Source organism: Scomber scombrus, chromosome 8 (assembly GCF_963691925.1).
Source record: "Scomber scombrus chromosome 8, fScoSco1.1, whole genome shotgun sequence".
NCBI lineage: Eukaryota > Metazoa > Chordata > Actinopteri > Scombriformes > Scombridae > Scomber > Scomber scombrus.
Window position 1 is genome coordinate 21,536,096 of NC_084977.1, and position 17,075 is coordinate 21,553,170.

A 17,075-nucleotide genomic window follows, 5' to 3' on the forward strand; every position below is an offset into this window, starting at 1 on the left:
GAGAGGAATGAGGGTCTAACACATATTCTGACAATGTGACAAGTGTTTCTTCTGAAAACTATCTCAAAATATCCTGTTCTTAGACAGGTAGGTCAAGTCATTTATCACGTTTTAGGGCCCAGCTTCATTGGAGGGATGTGTCTGGTGATGCATCATATTACAGCAGAGAAGAAACCAGCACTAAGAAAAGATCAATTCTGTCAGTGGCAGTGTAGACATTGAGTTTAATAAGAGCCACAGATTACGAGTTGCTTCAGCAACAGAACCTGACCTCTGTTTACTTTCCATCTACAGTATATCCATATTTTAATGTCAAAATAGTAGTTCTGTATATCATAAAATGTACTTTAAGATAATCAACAACGAATAGTTTACTGCCACATTTATGGTTAGTTGGTTTTCTGTCATAAATGAAAACATTCTTATTATTAAATGTATTATTATTATTAGTCATAAGGACCTTGTACCAAAGCTAAGGCTGTTTTCATATACAAAATAACCAATACATCATCCAGCTAAAAGTATTTAACTTTGCTCAACATCTGCTGCAGTGCAAATGGGACATGACGGAGCATCTAATATGTGAGAGCACACATTCCTGGTAGAGTACAGCCTGTTTATTTCAACTGGCAATCTTCAAAATGAAGGATAAAATGTTTTTTTCCATCATAACAGTGGTGCAAAATCTTGTCTCATAGTATTATAAAGAGCTGGGAAGTGTTTCAAGTCTCATAAGCCTTCAATTTTATGGATCTATTGCTCCATCTGGCCTCATTTTGTTGAATTTCATCTTCCTAAAACAACACCCCTTTACCAACAGAGCTCCTTCTCTTAACACAGGACTGTTTTTGGTCTGGTATGAACGATCACTAACTTGAATGTTATGATGTTGTGATACATTTCTTTGAGCACTATTACAACAGTTACAGCATGTTTGGATCTTGTATTTTTAAGCATTAATTGATGCTCAGTGAACAATAATATTCTTCCTCTTTCTTCCTGTTTTTCCTGAAATTATATTTTGTCATCTTATCAGCTTAACTACACCGTCCCCGCCACCATGGTGGTGCTGATCTTCATCAGTTTCCAACAGCAGTCGTACGTCTCTGAGACCAACCTGCCTGCTCTCGTCCTGCTCCTCCTGCTCTATGGGTACGTTCAAGCAGACTTCACTGACCTCTCTTAATGCTGCTGTTCTCCTAAAATCATACATCATCATATCTCAGCAGACTGAATAATCAGAGTGACTCATATCTGTTCCCGTACTCCAGGATCTGCTGATTTCTTTTGATTCAGATTAATTTCAGAGCCTTCCTGTGTGCTTGTCTTGATCTTGACCTTTCTTTCATTCAGTTTTTTCATTCAGACATAACTACAAAGGCAGAGACATTTTCATCGTTAATCTTTAAATTATCTTGTTAGTCACAGAATTACATTTTATGATGGAATTAAATAAACCCAAATCCTTTCATTAACATTTAAATGACTTCCATATTGCTTGGATTTACATTTATGATGATACATGATTTTCTCATTTTCAGGTCTCTATGTAGACAAAGGCTCTTTTGTCCCAGTCTGCTAGTTGGATCCTGGTCTGTGACCAGTAAAGTAAAGTGTCTGTTTTTACTTACTGGATTATCTTATCATTCCTTTTTAGGTGGTCCATCACTCCTTTGATGTACCCAGCATCCTTTGTGTTCTCCGTTCCCAGTACGGCCTATGTCTTTCTGACCTCCATCAACCTCTTCATCGGGATCAATGGCAGCATCGCCACATTCGTGTTGGAGCTGTTTGTAGACGAGGTATACACTGCACCAGTCATACATAAACATTGAACTTCAAAGCAGCTAGTCATTATAGCAATGTTGTTTTCATCAGTGAGAGTATGAATTCAGTCACATCCAGCTCTGGATTTAAAAAGTTTGGGAATTTATAAATTAATTATGAAATGTATAAAATGTTGTCAGTAATATTTTAGTGATTTAAAAATATATATATTATCTAGTGCTTTAACTAGTTCATGATTTATTGTTGATTTCTTCTCTTCAGCATTTGAATGAGGTGAACAGGATCCTGAAGAAGGTGTTCCTCATATTCCCTCATTTCTGTCTCGGACGAGGACTCATCGACATGGCCAAGAACCAGGCCATGGCTGACGCCTTTCAGAGGCTGGGTACGGACTGGAGGAGGGGTTTTATTATTTATTATTTAGTATAAATCTTTTATATACTGTATAGTATATATAAGAAAGAAAGTATTACTCTGTACTCTAAGAAACCACAAACGTTTTCACTGTTGATGTTTACTCCTCATTATTGTGGTGATTGTGCAGTTGGAATAATAGACAGATAGATAGATAGATAGATAGATAGATAGATAGATAGATAGATAGATAGATAGATAGATAGATAGATAGATAGATAGATAGATAGATAGATAGATAGATAGATAGATAGATAGATAGATAGATATAATATACTGCATATTGTATTGTTAAAGTTTATCCAGGAATGTGTTTGTGCTATTATTTCTCCTCCAGGCACCAAACAGACTCTGGACCCTCTTCAGTGGGACTTTGTAGGGAAGAACCTCTTCGCGATGGCAGCTGAAGGTGTTATCTTTTTCATCTTTACCATACTGCTGCAGTACAAGTTCTTCATTCGCTATAGGTATATTCAAACCTCCTGTCTCCATGAACAGAAGACTCAGCATGTGCTCTTCAATTGTATTTCTTGTCTCAAGCTGTCATACTTTTACAATCTATCCCACAGTAGTAAAGCAGTAAAAACTCAATTAAATTCTCTGGTGTTGCATTGCTCTGTTCAGGCCATGGTGGAACGAGCCTGAGATGCCTCCTCTCGGCCCAGAAGATGAGGACGTGGCAAGGGAGAGAGAGAGGGTCAAAAGTGGCAACGCCCAAGCTGACATCCTCACCATGATAGATCTCAGCAAGGTACAACCAGCAAACAAGCCTTAAAAAGTAAAACTGTGTACGTCATCTACTTCATTCAGGCTCTTGCGGCTTAATGGGAACATGAATGGGAACTGAATCCATCTTTTGATTTAAATATATCTCATCAAAAACATTCGGAGAGTAATTCCTCCAAAAAGCATGTTGGTACAAGGTTGGAAGAGCAAGTAGGATAATCAAAGAGTACAGTGTCAAAGAGTCTTCTTGTATGCACACAAATACACAATCAGTGTATTAAGTCATGTCGATGCGCAAAGTCTTTGATAAACCTTCTCAGTTGATCCTAAACTGAGAGTGACTCTCTGGTCATCAATGTAACAAAGTGTTTTTGTGTTTCTCAGGTTTACAAAGCAGGCAGGAAGCCGGCAGTGGATCGTCTCTGTCTGGGGATTCCTCGTGGCGAGGTGAGAAATAATCACACCAAATGCAATCCAAATTCATCTCTGTTATATTGATAAATCAGTTTTTCTCTTTCTACTGCATGATGTCCCAGTTAAAACAATTATTACTGCTTCTTGAACTGCAACTACGACTGCTGTCACTATCACAGTAGAGCCACTATTACTGCTGCAATACAACTCCTTCTATTGTTATCATTACTACTAAAACTGTTCCCACTGCAGCTATTACTACTCCAATCACCACTGCTGCTGTCTCTAAAAAATACTGCTATTGCTACATCCAGACCTACATTTGTTATGACCATATTTAAGCTACTGCTGCTGCTGTAGCGACTATCGCCACCACTGCTACTATTGGTACTACTTTTATCCAGTTTTTGATTCAATAAATTCAGATAGTATAGAGGTCCCAGCTGCTGGTTGTAGCTGTTGTATGAATATATTGATTTGTAACATGTTGTAACTGTTGCGTTTCTGTCCTTCAGTGTTTTGGCCTGCTGGGAGTGAATGGAGCAGGGAAGACTTCTACATTTCGCATGCTGACAGGAGACACGCCCATCACCTGTGGAGAGGCTTTCCTCAACCACTACAGGTAATAAACTCTCAACACCACCCACTGCAGTAACTGAAATCCAACGTCTACAAAGGTTTCATCTGAATGACATCAAGCAGAACAAATGTGTGAAACTGTTTCTGTGGTTTCTCAGTGTGCTGACAGAGATGGAGCGAGTCCACCAGCTGATGGGTTACTGTCCACAGTTTGATGCCATCAGCGACCTGCTGACAGGTCGGGAACATCTGGAGCTTTACGCCCGCCTGCGAGGGGTGCCAGAGGAGTCTGTCAACAAGGTGCCGTAAAGGAACAGTTCACCCCAAAACTGAAGTTAAAACAGCAAGATATGATGGAGAGATGTGAATGAACATCCTCTCGTTCAATCTTAATACATTTAACTACCTGTACTGTGTTCAAATGAAATTACACTGAATCTCAAAAGTTTTAAAAATCCAAATGTAAAAAGATACTTCACTGCTCTGTATAACCTTCATGTTAATAACATCTTACATGTCAAGGTCAGCTCTCTTTTTTTTCTATACTACGCTAAAATGAATAAGGTTTGGCATATTTAGGTGCAGTCTGCAGGATGTCACAATGATGTTCTTCCTCTGCTGTCCTGTAGGTGGCTCAGTGGGGGGTGAAGAAGCTGGGACTCACCCAGTACGCTGAGCGGGAGGCCGGAGGCTACAGTGGAGGCAACAAGAGGAAACTCTCCACTGCCATCTCCCTCATTGGGGCTCCGCCTGTTATATTCCTGGTGAGGTTTAAACTAAAATTGTCTCTCAGACACTGAAACCCTTCAAGTCACCTAATGGCCATCCAAATAGAGTAAACATTATTGGTAGTAAACAAATGTTGTAGCTGAAGATAAATTGTTATTGTCATCTTTCCCCTTAATATGATACAAAAAGAGACTTAAATACATGATTAGCCAAATACTACATTTATACTGTAAGACAAACATTTCACACAATACCACACAGTACTACTCTTTCATGAAAAAACATACAGATAAATAATGTTGCAAAATGTTTACAAAAACTTTACATTAGCACCCTTTCTCAAAAGGGTTTCACATATAAGCTTCTGTATTTTCTCTCACATCTTTGTTTTCTTTCTTTCTTTCTGGTCAGGACGAGCCCACCACTGGTATGGATCCAAAGGCTAAAAGATTTCTGTGGAATTGCATCGTCAGCGTCACCAAAGAGGGAAGAGCTGTAGTTCTCACCTCCCACAGGTAGGAGGAGATGTTCACTAAGATGTACAAGCCCATGAAAAGTAGATATTGATCTAATACAACGTTGTAATGCCAAAGACAGACCAGCAGGAATACCCACAACTCTCTTTTCAATTGTGGAGTGCTGAAAAATACAAACACTGATGGAAAGTGATTTTTATATCAGTTCAGACTGCTTATTATGTCTTTACTGTAGCATACTTTATCTACTACTGCATCAATTATGGCTGGTAGTTTCCTCAATGTGTGAAAGAAAACAGATTTTATCCTGTGTCTGTATGGGCAGCATGGAGGAATGTGAGGCTCTCTGCACCAGAATGGCCATCATGGTCAACGGCAGGTTCCAGTGTCTCGGATCTGTACAACACCTGAAGAACAGGTAACCTCACACTGCACTCCTAACTGGTCTGTAGCTGCATAGTTTTTGTCTGACTGTCACAAATTTTACACTCCAAATACATTTGATTAGTCTATAAATGAATGTTTTGGCTTCTTTTGCATTAAGCAGAACACACAAATATTTCACATCTTCACGTCGCCTGATTTCACGCCACCTCATCTGTGTCCAACACTAAATTAACGCTGGGCCGAAACAAACTTCCTGGAATTCAGCGTCTCCACTGAGGTGACAGGATCTGTGATGAAGCCATTTGCAGTCACATCAAAGAGAGCAACAAGGACACTAAGACTGTTTATCTCAACAATATTTTTACTCAATTTACATGCAAGTCATCGTCACTGCCATTAAAACTAAAAGCTTTTGCACTTTTGTGTCTGTGCAGCTCAACCAGGTAAAAGTTATTTTGTATTTAATTTAGGGATGCACGATAATTTCAGCTCGTATAAAGGCTTTAAAATTAAATATCAGCATCGGCCTGAAATGCATATTTATGTCAATATGAGGCGTATTCATTGCTGATGTTCATAGTGCTTCCTCCACAGGCTCCAATTCACTCAGCTGCCTGACAGACCAGCTGCTTCTTCCCATTTTAAACTACATAAAATAGAGACTAAAATGTAGCACCATCCATCTAAGAAGAACACATATCTTGAGGTCGACTGGCTGATGCGTAATATAGTCAGGAGAATTTAAAAGTATCAGCTATGATACTTAAGGGTCTCATAAAACAACTCTATGACCTTAATGATTTTATTGTATGTATTTGTGCAGAATAACTTTTAATAACTTTTGTTGTAATCTTGTTACTTCTTATTGAAATTGGATTATTTTCAGAAACCAATTCCTATAAGCAGTAATGATGTAACATATTAAACTTTAAATAATGTTTTTCTTTCCATCCTTCATCATTTAGGTTTGGTGATGGCTACACCATCATTCTCCATCTGGCAGACACCAAAGCCGACCCAGACTCGTGCGCGATCAACACCTACATGAAGACATCCTTCCCCAGTATCGAGCTGAAGGAGCGCCACCAGAACGTGCTGCGGTACCAGCTGCCCTCACACGACTGCTGTCTGGCTCGTGCCTTTGATATGCTGGCCAATAACTATGAGGAGCTGGGCATCGTTGACTTTTCTGTCTCACAGACTACTCTGGACCAGGTGAGGAGAGGGATGCAACTGGGATGAAAGCATTTAATTATTGCATGCATACTACTACTGTTATCAGAAAGAAAGTGACGGATAGATGACTGTCTTTATCTCAAGAGCTGAACAAGCTCATATGATTCCTTTGACATTAAAGCTTCTTCATTATTGTAGGTGTTTGTCAACTTTGCCAAAGAGCAGACTGATGACGATCGCCTCACAGATGTAGTCATCAGCAATGGGACAATACAGACCAACACACAGGCTGGCCTGTGCATCCAGATCAACCCCCCCACCATCCAAGCACCGCCATCAATCAAATCCCTTCAGCCCAGTACGACCCCACAGCAGCACAAGAAATCACCTGACAGGAAACCAAAAGAGGGTACATCAAAACAAGCTAAAAGTAGTAAAGGAAAGTCTAAAGAAGGCAACAAAGAGAAAAGCAGCGACACGGCGATGAGCAGAATACCTCAACCAGTGACGAGCCGGAAGAGCAGCAGTGGCTCAAACAGCAGCTATAGTGGTGCTCAGGGAGAAACCAGTAAACCCAGTGGGTCCAAACACACAGGAGAGAGCTCCAGCAAAGATCCTTCTGCACTCTTTATAATCGGCACCAACACACAAGACAGCTCGCTGTGAAGTGAACGTGTGCAGCGTGAGCAGAGAATTCATGTTGAAAGGACCAACTACAGTTAAAAAGCTTTTTGTTTATATTCATTATATTGAATAATGCTCAAATCCGGCAGCAACCTCCATATGCAACATAGAACAGTCCGTCAAAAAGTGTAGAATGGAAAAGATGGACATTGAAAGTGTTTCTGTTACTGTGAGACTGAGACATAGAGGTAAATCTATCCCTTTACCTCCTGAAGAAAGAATCAAAAGTTAAGGCTTCCTAATGTGGCTTCGGTGCCTTCTTCACCTGTAAACAGATCTGCAGCTTTACACCCTCGACTTGGGTTTATAAATCCTACACTGTCTTTTTCTTTTCTGTATCAGTTTCATCACTACAAAGTTATGATTTATGTATCCTCAAATAATATTTATAGGTTCAAAACAAAGAGTGGCGTTCCTCAGGGCTCAATCATTAGACCTCTCGCGATCTTATCTTCATTTTGCAGAAAAGCACTTTAAAGAAGAAAATGCTGCACGCGCTCAAATAGTAGCTCCAGTACTTGTTACACGTCATTATTAAGCTGATTTTATATATCAGGAAGTATTTAAGAGGTTGTGCAAGAATAATATACAGTATATCTTATGTGGAGACCAAATTATTGTTGAATACCTCTTAAATATGTAATGATGATCTTGACAAGTGTTGTTGTTTTATAAATCATTATTTTGTCTATACATGAATTTTTAAAAACCTTTTTTATTTATGTGATCTGTCATTTAGTGACAATATCAAATGGAGGGTGGAAAAAAAACCACCTGGCTGGTATTTTCTCTCATTTGTGTTATTTCTACATGTACGTACTGTATAATCACAACATAGAAAAATTCTTAGAAAAGATATTGAAATATGCGCAAAATATAAAATTATTGGATAAAAGCTTTGAAGACTCAGCGTTGTATAACATAATTATAGATCCTTTAACATAATGCCAATTTTTTTAATTCAGATTTGATCAGTAAAGTAATAAAAGTCTGCAAACACATTCATCACGTCTTCTTTAAACAGAATGAATTGTCATGTTCAGTCTGAGCTGTAAACAACAACAACAACAATGCCTTTGGTCAACTTTTAGCTATTTTTTTTATTTGTTAAATGTTTCTGTTAATCAAAACAAACTGCATATCTATTTATTTTCAAACCAAAAAAGAAAAAAAAAGATACAGCCGACTGAATGTCTGAAGCTGGTTGTGACTGCACTGTAATGCACTGTTACATATACAGAAGTGTGTTACATGATGTAACTACAGTATAGGCATGAGACAAACTGAAGGGTTTCACTCCAAAATGCAAACTGCTGCATTAAAATACTCCAATTTTAATATGTGGAAAAGGTAATTAAAAGTCTCAACTGACTTTAAAAAAAAAAAAAAAGGCTGAAACAAACAAAAAAAAGTAATCAAATTAAGTTTTCTATGTCTCATTTTGGAGTGAAGTCTTTACTACTGAATGTACTATAAAGGTATTATGCTTGAGCAGTTCTACTTGAACATTATTGTAAGATGTACACTGTATACTGAAAATATACTAGTAAAGAAAACATGGGTGTACTGTACGAACATTGTGAGTGTTTCTGTGAGTCCAGTTTGTTGTTTTTGATGAGTCACCGCCACGTGTCAGGATTTAGGAGGTTTTTTCTTAGTCATAGTGAGGACGAGCGTTGGTATCGGTGCAGGGCAGAGTGGAGTGAGCCTCCGCTGCCTGTTTACGCTCCATCCTCCTGCTGATGTGCCTGAAACTGCTGGACTGTTTAAAGTAAAGACAGAAAACACATCCAGTTATTAAAGTTATTCATGTGACTGAAGATTTGTCTCAATTATCCAGATGGTCAAATAGAAGATGCTGCTATTCAGAACAATAAACCTATTACTCATTCTTAGATCAATGAAACAAACTATACATCAAGCAAAAGCACTTTTGATTTCATTCAGTTTTGTATTTGAGGTCAATAAATGTAAATTTTAGGCTATAGTCACCAATATTTTAATCAATATCTTAAAATAGGCATACTCAGTGATCGGGAAATGGTAAGATTAGTGTTAAAAGCATGAAGAAATCTTTACCGAAAAAAGAAGCAACAAACAATAAGTTAAAATATTATAAAAATGTGCAGATTATACTTTAAAAAATTGTTCTCTCAGACTTTTCGGTCTATTTCTCTCAATATCTGATATTTTCATAAAGACCATGTAGTCAAATAATTTTGTTCTATGATGTTATTTTCCACATTCCCTGTTTATAATTTAGGGAAAATAAAACATTTTGTCACTTCTCCACAGAACCACCAAACATACATTTTTTCCAGGTTTCCCTCCTCAGTGCATCGTCCAGTCTGCTGCTCGACCCTCTTCTCACTGAGACTGTGTGAGGAGGAGGTGAAGAGCTGGTCAGACTGGACGAGTCTCTGCAGTCCTCCTCGTCTCCTCCCCAGCTTCTGAGTGACCGTCTGCAGCAGAGCCTCCAGACTGGACAAGGAGATGTCAGGAAGACGAAACTCTGCAGATCGCTGTAGACGAGAAAGACGGTTAAAAAAAAAAAAACTCTTTGAAGGTAAAGCCAGCTGCAGACCACACTTTATTCACAAAGTCACTTTTAATTATATTTTTCTAAATCGTGTCCTATAATTGCTCTTAGTTGTCAAACTATTGATTTTGTTTGTTTGTTTTTTGTTGTTGTTGTTGTTGTTGTGTGTTTTGTGCCTGGGGGCCTTATTTTTCGGACATGGTCTGAAATGCATGACTAAAGTGCATTTAGGGCGTGTCCAAAACCACTTTTGATGGTTTAATGGCGGAAAAGCTGGTCGGTGGTCCAGGCGCATGGTTCAAAAGGGTTATACTTCAGTCTCTTAATTAATCATGGGTGTGTTTTGGCCTTTAAAAGCCAGGTGCGCTTACACTTTGGTGGATCGATGTTGTAATGGTGCATTTGTCAAATAGAAAGAAAGTGATCTGCAGCACTGGAATGAGTTTTGAGATGGGTGGGGGGTCCAAATTTGGATAATGTAGGGTGGATTAGGGTAATGTGGGACATTGATTAATGTGGGACAACTAAGATCCAGTGCATTTATCTCTTTTTCTATTCAGTTATTTTAAAGCTAACTAGTATGCATACTGTATAAATTATATTGTTTAACATACACACACAGGCTATTACTTTTTAAACCTATCAAACGAAGAAAGCAAACAATTATAGGCCTACTAAATTAAATGACCAAATATGGGTATGCACATTTCAGAATATTTTGGCAGATAATGTACAATGTTTTTCTAAGCCAGTGTCCCAGATTATAAAATCAATTTTATCAAATTTAGTCCTTAGTACTGATAAAATAATTATAGTAGGTGACTTTAACATTCATGTGGATGTTGAGAATGATAGCCTTAACACTGCATTTATTGCATTATTAGACTCAATTGGCTTCTCTCAAAATGTGAATGAGCCAACTCACTGTTACAACCACACCCTCGACCTTGTTCTGACATATGGTATTGAAGTTGAACATTTAATAGTTTTCCCTCATAATCCTTCTTTATCAGACCACTACTTAATAACATTTGAATTTGTATTACTGGACTATACACCATTGGACAGACATGTTCTTACTAGATGTCTGTCTGATGGTGCTGTCACTAAATTTAAAGAAAAAATTCCATCAATGTTGAGCTCAATGCCATGTATCAATACAACAGGGATGACTTATTCTGATTTTAGTCCCCCCCAGATTGACTGTATTGTTGATAGCGCTGCAGACTTACTGAGAACAACTCTGGACTCCATCGCTCCTTTAAAAAAGAAGGTAATTAAACAACAGAAAACAGCTCCTTGGTATAATTCCCAAACTCGACAATTAAAACAAATTTTACGAAAACTAGAAAGAATATGGCGTTCCACTAAATCAGAAGAATATCACCTAACCTGGCAAGACAGTCTCAAAACATACAAGAAGGCCCTCCGTAACACCAGAGCTGCCTACTATTCATCACTAATAGAGGAGAATAAAAATAGTCCAAGGTTTCTTTTCAGCACTTTGGCTAAACTGACAAAGAGTCATAACACTACTGATCTATGTATTCCTTTAACTCTCAGTAGTGATGACTTCATGAGTTTCTTTAATGATAAAATCTTAACTATTAGGGACACAATTAATCACCTCCTGCCCTCAATACGCACTGATTCATCCTCTAACATAGGAAACTCAGAAACTACTGTTAAACCTGATATTTATCTAGACTGTTTCTCTCCAGTCGACCTTATAGAACTAACCTCAATGATCACTTCCTCTAAACCATCAACCTGTCTCTTAGACCCGATTCCAACTAGGCTGCTTAAGGAAGTCTTTCCCTCTGTTAGCACTTCCTTATTAGACATGATCAATCTGTCTTTAGTGACAGGATATGTACCACAGTCTTTTAAAGTAGCTGTCATTAAACCACTTCTTAAGAAGCCAACTCTTGATTCAGAGGTTTTAGCCAACTATAGGCCCATATCTAACCTCCCCTTTCTCTCTAAGATCCTCGAGAAAGCAGTTGCTAATCAGCTGTGTAACTTTCTAAATAATAACAGCTTATTTGAGGATTTTCAGTCTGGATTTAGAGCTCATCATAGTACAGAAACTGCACTGGTAAAAGTTACAAATGACCTCTTAACTTCATCAGACTTCTCTCTGTCCTCGCCCTGTTAGATCTTAGTGCTGCCTTCGACACTATTGATCATCAAATCCTGTTAAAGAGACTTGAACATTTAATTGGTATTAAAGGAACAGCATTAAATTGGTTTAAATCCTATCTGTCAGATAGATTTCAGTTTGTAAATGTTAATGATAAATCCTCCATGCAAACAAAAGTTAAACACGGTGTTCCTCAGGGTTCAGTGCTTGGACCAATACTATTCTCCTTATATATGCTTCCTTTAGGAAACATTATTCGGAAACACTCAATACATTTTCATTGTTATGCAGATGACACTCAATTATATCTATCAATAAAGCCTAATGAAATCAACCAGTTAACTAAACTACAAACATGCATTAAGGACATAAAGGCCTGGATGACCTGTAACTTCCTGCTGTTAAACTCAGAAAAAACTGAAGTTATTGTGCTTGGCCCTAAACACCTCAGAAACACATTATCCAATAATATAACTACTCTGGATGGCATTACTTTGGCCTCCAGTACTACTGTAAGGAACCTAGGAGTTATATTTGACCAGGATCTGTCCTTTAATTCCCACATAAAACCAATTTCAAGGTCTGCCTATTTTCATCTGCGTAACATTTCAAAAATCAGACATATTCTGTCTCAAAATGATGCTGAAAAACTAATCCATGCATTTGTTACTTCAAGGCTGGATTATTGTAATTATCATTATTATCAGGCTGTCCTAATAAATCTCTAAAGGCTCTCCAACTGGTCCAGAATGCAGATGCACGCGTTCTGACAAAAACTAGAAAGAGAGATCATATTACTCCTATTTTGGCTTCACTGCATTGGCTTCCCGTAAAATCAAGAATAGAATTTAAAATCCTTCTCCTCACTTTTAAAGCTCTTAATGGTCAGGCTCCATCATACCTTAAAGAGCTTATAGTACCTTATGTACCTACCAGAACACTGCGCTGCCAGAACGCAGGCCTACTTGTGGTACCTAGTATCTCTAAAAGTAGAATGGGAGGCAGAGCCTTCAGTTATCAGGCTCCTCTCCTGTGGAACCATCTCCCAGATTCGGTCCGGAGGGCAGACACCCTCTCTACTTTTAAGAGTAGGCTTAAAACTTTCCTTTTTGATAAAGCTTATAGTTAGCCAGCTCCTAGTTTATGCTGCTATAGGCTTAGACTGCCGGGGGACTCCTACCTCTATGATGCACTGAGCTCCTCTCTCCTCCTCTCTTTCTCTATCCATCCATCTATATCCATTAACATTCATGTACTATTAATGCATTCAATAACCTACACTTCTTCCCCGGAGTTGTCTGTGCTTTCTCGTCTCACAGGCAATCTGGGCCTGTAGACGTCCGGACGACAGATTCCAGTCCCGGACCTTCTAGCTTCAATGTTTATGAACTATGTGCTTCTCTCTCTCTCCTATTCTTGCTCTCTCTCCCCCCTACCCCAACCGGTCAAGGCAGATGGCCGCCCACTTTGAGCCTGGTTCTGCCTGAGGTTTCTTCCTGTTAAAAGGGAGTTTTTTCTTGCCATTGTCGCTAAGTGCTTGCTCATGTGGGAATGTTGGGTCTCTTTAAAATTAAAACCTGAAGAGTACGGTTTAGAACCTGCTCTATGTGTAAAGTGCCTTGAGATAACTTTGTTGTGATTTGGCGCTATACAAATAAAGATTGATTGATTGATTGAAAATCCACAAATTGAAACTATTGGGCACAAGGAACACTAATTTATGTGCCATTTTCCCTAGTGAGTACCCCCTAACCCTAACCCTTGTCTTCTGATTTAATAAGTAAACGTTTTTGGGATTTCATAATGATAAAAGGTGTTGATCTAATGCACTGGATTCATATGTAAATATTGTCATAATCGGACTGATGCGTTTTCAGCGATTACTGTAATGCAGCCTATCTCACCTCATACATAAGTCACATAGCCTAATTTAGTAATTCATGTTACACAACAGCAAAAAACGCACAAAGTTGGGGAAAGAGGCTGCTGAGCTTCTAACCCGAGGTGTGGAGGTGTGTGTGGTTATACTGGAGCAGCCTGGTGCCATCAGCTGATTTAATGAACAGTGAGCGGCTGTGCGTAATGGCACTCTGACCAATGTAACGTGGCAATAACAAAGCTGTGTACTTGCGTAAATATGCACACAGTATGGGAAGTTTCATATATGTTGTTTCTAAACAATGCCAGTAACTCAATCACTGCTCAGGAAGCTGCTGCAATTTCTTGTTTATAAAACATCTGTTGTGAAAAACTGTGACTTAATCATGTCGTCTCAATCACGTGCTGTGGTGTCAGACCTGTGTGTGATGAAGCAAGTTGCTGATAGATGTTTTAAATCCAACTGCTTGAGTAGTTTATCTTAGGATTTTAAAGGATGTATTCACAGTTTTTCAAACCTGTCTTAAAACAACAGTCAGGTGCCCAAATGAACACTGACATGTTTTTCTTTCTGTAACAACTCCTCCTGCACTTACAAAGTCAAAATCCACCATCCTACTTTTATACAAAGATGTATTTAAAACTTGATCTGAAGCCTATATGAAGCTTCAGCTGTCCAAATGAATTAAATCAAGAAGATATCTTTCAACGTTAGTCTTTTTAGTGCCAAAGTCTAGCTGTTCTTTCACTGCAGCTCAACTGGGAATCACAAAAAGGGAATTTGATACTAAAAAGACTGTAAATGTGTCAGATATCCACTTGATATGACTAACTCAGACTGCTGAAGCCTCATATAAGCTTCAGCCACACTTTTAAATGCACAAAATGACTGTATTGACACACTGAATTTTGCCTCCATCACTTCCATTGAAAGCACATTTGAAGAGGATGTTTTAACAGCCAGTATGAACCAGAGGAATGATTACAGTGAAGAAAACCTCTTACAGTGTCCATATGGACCTAACTGTGGATTTAAGACAGACTTAAAAAATCATGAAATTATCCTTTAAGGAGCAGAGACAGTAATCTGTTAAGATCTTAAAAAACAACTTTTTGTAGTTTAACTCACAGTTTTAGAGTAGAAGGGATTGTCTAACCAGGGTCTGCTGTCTGCTGCTGGTTCTGTAACTGCTCCGTCGCCTCCACAGTCTGAAGCTTTCACGTTGGAAGAGATGTTTGTAGTTTGTTCAGATGAACTGATGGGAAGTAGAAGTGTGTGGCAGCTCTTAGCCTTTGGACAATCTCGACACTCAGGAGCTGGTTTAGGTTGAGTTATCGGTGGCAGAACAAATCGAGGACTCACTAGTTGTTTGGTTTCTGTGACTCTGGCTGAAGTTAATCCTGTGTGAGAGACATTTGGATCATCATGTGTCTCTTCAGATAGTTTATTTTTGCAGCTGGTTTCTGGTTGTTTTTCACTTACGCAGTTATTCTCCTCTTCTTTCTCTTCCTCCATGGGCTCCTTGGCTGAGGCTAAAACAGGCATCAAGTTAACACAAATCCTCATTATATTCCCTGATTTCTCACATGTTGTAGTAACTTTGCCTGTGGTGGATTTACTATTTGATGTGGTAACTTTAATCTTCTCTTTTGACTTTACCGTCCTCATCCTGGGAGCTGATGTCATAATTTCACCCACAATCATCGGACATATGTCTGGTTCATGTTTTTCTGCCCTTGTCTTCTTTTCTTTCCACATTCCAAAAAATGTGTAAAGATACCTCTGCGATTCTTCTCTGAATGGGTCCAAACATCTCTCAAAACAGCCTCTGAAGAAATAAAACGTTGCCCAAACTCCACAGAGTTTTGTTTATGTGCCTCTCGGATATATCACACTGAACAGCTCCTTTTCTATGCAGCTGCAGCAGTGAGAAAAGCACAGAACAATTGAAGAACGGAACAGAACGACTGTGGAAGGCCTAATAAACTGGCTGTTATGGTAACATGCACACAAACTCTTTATAATGAGTGGGGGGGGAAATCACTGTTGCTTCAAATCAGGGATGAAAAGGGGTTCATGTCTGACCTGTAACTATTCAAAGCTGCTGGATTTTACAAGTGAGGGAGGCAGAAGTGACTATTTTTGTAAGATATGACAGGAATTGTTGCTGGTGAGATATACCAAAGATTGTCTATTTTAAAGATGAATCACTCAGGAGCTAAAAAAACAAACATGTTCCACACTTCAGTCGTGCACATTTGTATCAAGCTGGCTTTACAAAATTACTCTCTGACAAAAGGAGAGAGATGATCATTTATTCATTAACATTAGCCTCTTTGTGGTGATTGTTAGTAGGAGCTGTGGAGACATGGAAGGTTATCAATGGTTGATTTTAAAGTTGCACATATCGCAATTTTACATCAACAATGACTCAAATGATTATTTGTAACGTGACAAACCCACTGAGAATTATCAGCTCCTCTCAGCTTTGTCGACCATTTTAGTGTATTTCAGCTTTGTAGGAGCCAAAATACATATATGCTTGTGTTTATGTATTTGTTTGGGCTGAACATATTGCGTTACTTGCATTGATTGACACATGGATGCGTTTTCCTCTTATTTTACCTGTTCACTTGGGTGGCAGCAGGAGTTTTAGACAAAAGGAGGTTAGTAGGACAGTAGGATATTTTCTGTTGACCATTACCGTCATTGTCACAATACTCTCTACAAGTTTATTGTTTTGGTTTCACAAATGCAGCTTTACCATTTTGTTCAGTCTCAATGCTCTCATTAGCCTTGTTTCCAGTAACAGTAGGCAGCTTTTTTCCCTTTCTTTAAAACATTTTTTTTTAATCCTGCATTTAAATCACACTTACCAGCTAAATTGACTTTAAATACTAAAGTACAAGTACTAATTTTGCTGAAATTGGGCTGAGAGTAATTTTTTAATGCTGCTTATGCATTGACACATCAGCATTAATGATTTACTTTGTCCAACTTAATTTAATATATCATATACTTTTACTTAAGTAAAGGATCTGAGTACTTCTTCCAACACTGCAGGTCACAGAATCTGACTAGCTGAGTCTTTGGCTGCAAGCTGCCACGATAAATGTCAGTTAGGTGTGGTGAATGATGAAT

At 38.5% G+C, this 17,075-nt stretch overlaps 1 protein-coding gene across 1 annotated transcript in view; it reads left to right on the forward strand.

Annotated features, from left to right (window-relative positions):
- abca7 (ATP-binding cassette, sub-family A (ABC1), member 7) overlaps positions 1-8,927 on the forward strand; it is a 32,936-nt gene extending 24,009 nt beyond the window's left edge. Inside the window, exons 37-49 of the mRNA XM_062423449.1 lie at positions 1,037-1,152; positions 1,658-1,802; positions 2,050-2,173; positions 2,540-2,669; positions 2,827-2,953; positions 3,313-3,375; positions 3,858-3,964; positions 4,080-4,221; positions 4,551-4,685; positions 5,062-5,165; positions 5,452-5,544; positions 6,479-6,728; positions 6,888-8,927. Of these exons, the coding sequence (XP_062279433.1) occupies positions 1,037-1,152; positions 1,658-1,802; positions 2,050-2,173; positions 2,540-2,669; positions 2,827-2,953; positions 3,313-3,375; positions 3,858-3,964; positions 4,080-4,221; positions 4,551-4,685; positions 5,062-5,165; positions 5,452-5,544; positions 6,479-6,728; positions 6,888-7,355 (2,004 nt within the window). The 3' untranslated portion in view covers positions 7,356-8,927. The remainder of the gene's footprint in view (positions 1-1,036; positions 1,153-1,657; positions 1,803-2,049; positions 2,174-2,539; positions 2,670-2,826; positions 2,954-3,312; positions 3,376-3,857; positions 3,965-4,079; positions 4,222-4,550; positions 4,686-5,061; positions 5,166-5,451; positions 5,545-6,478; positions 6,729-6,887) is intronic.
- Positions 8,928-17,075: the final 8,148 nt, after the last annotated feature.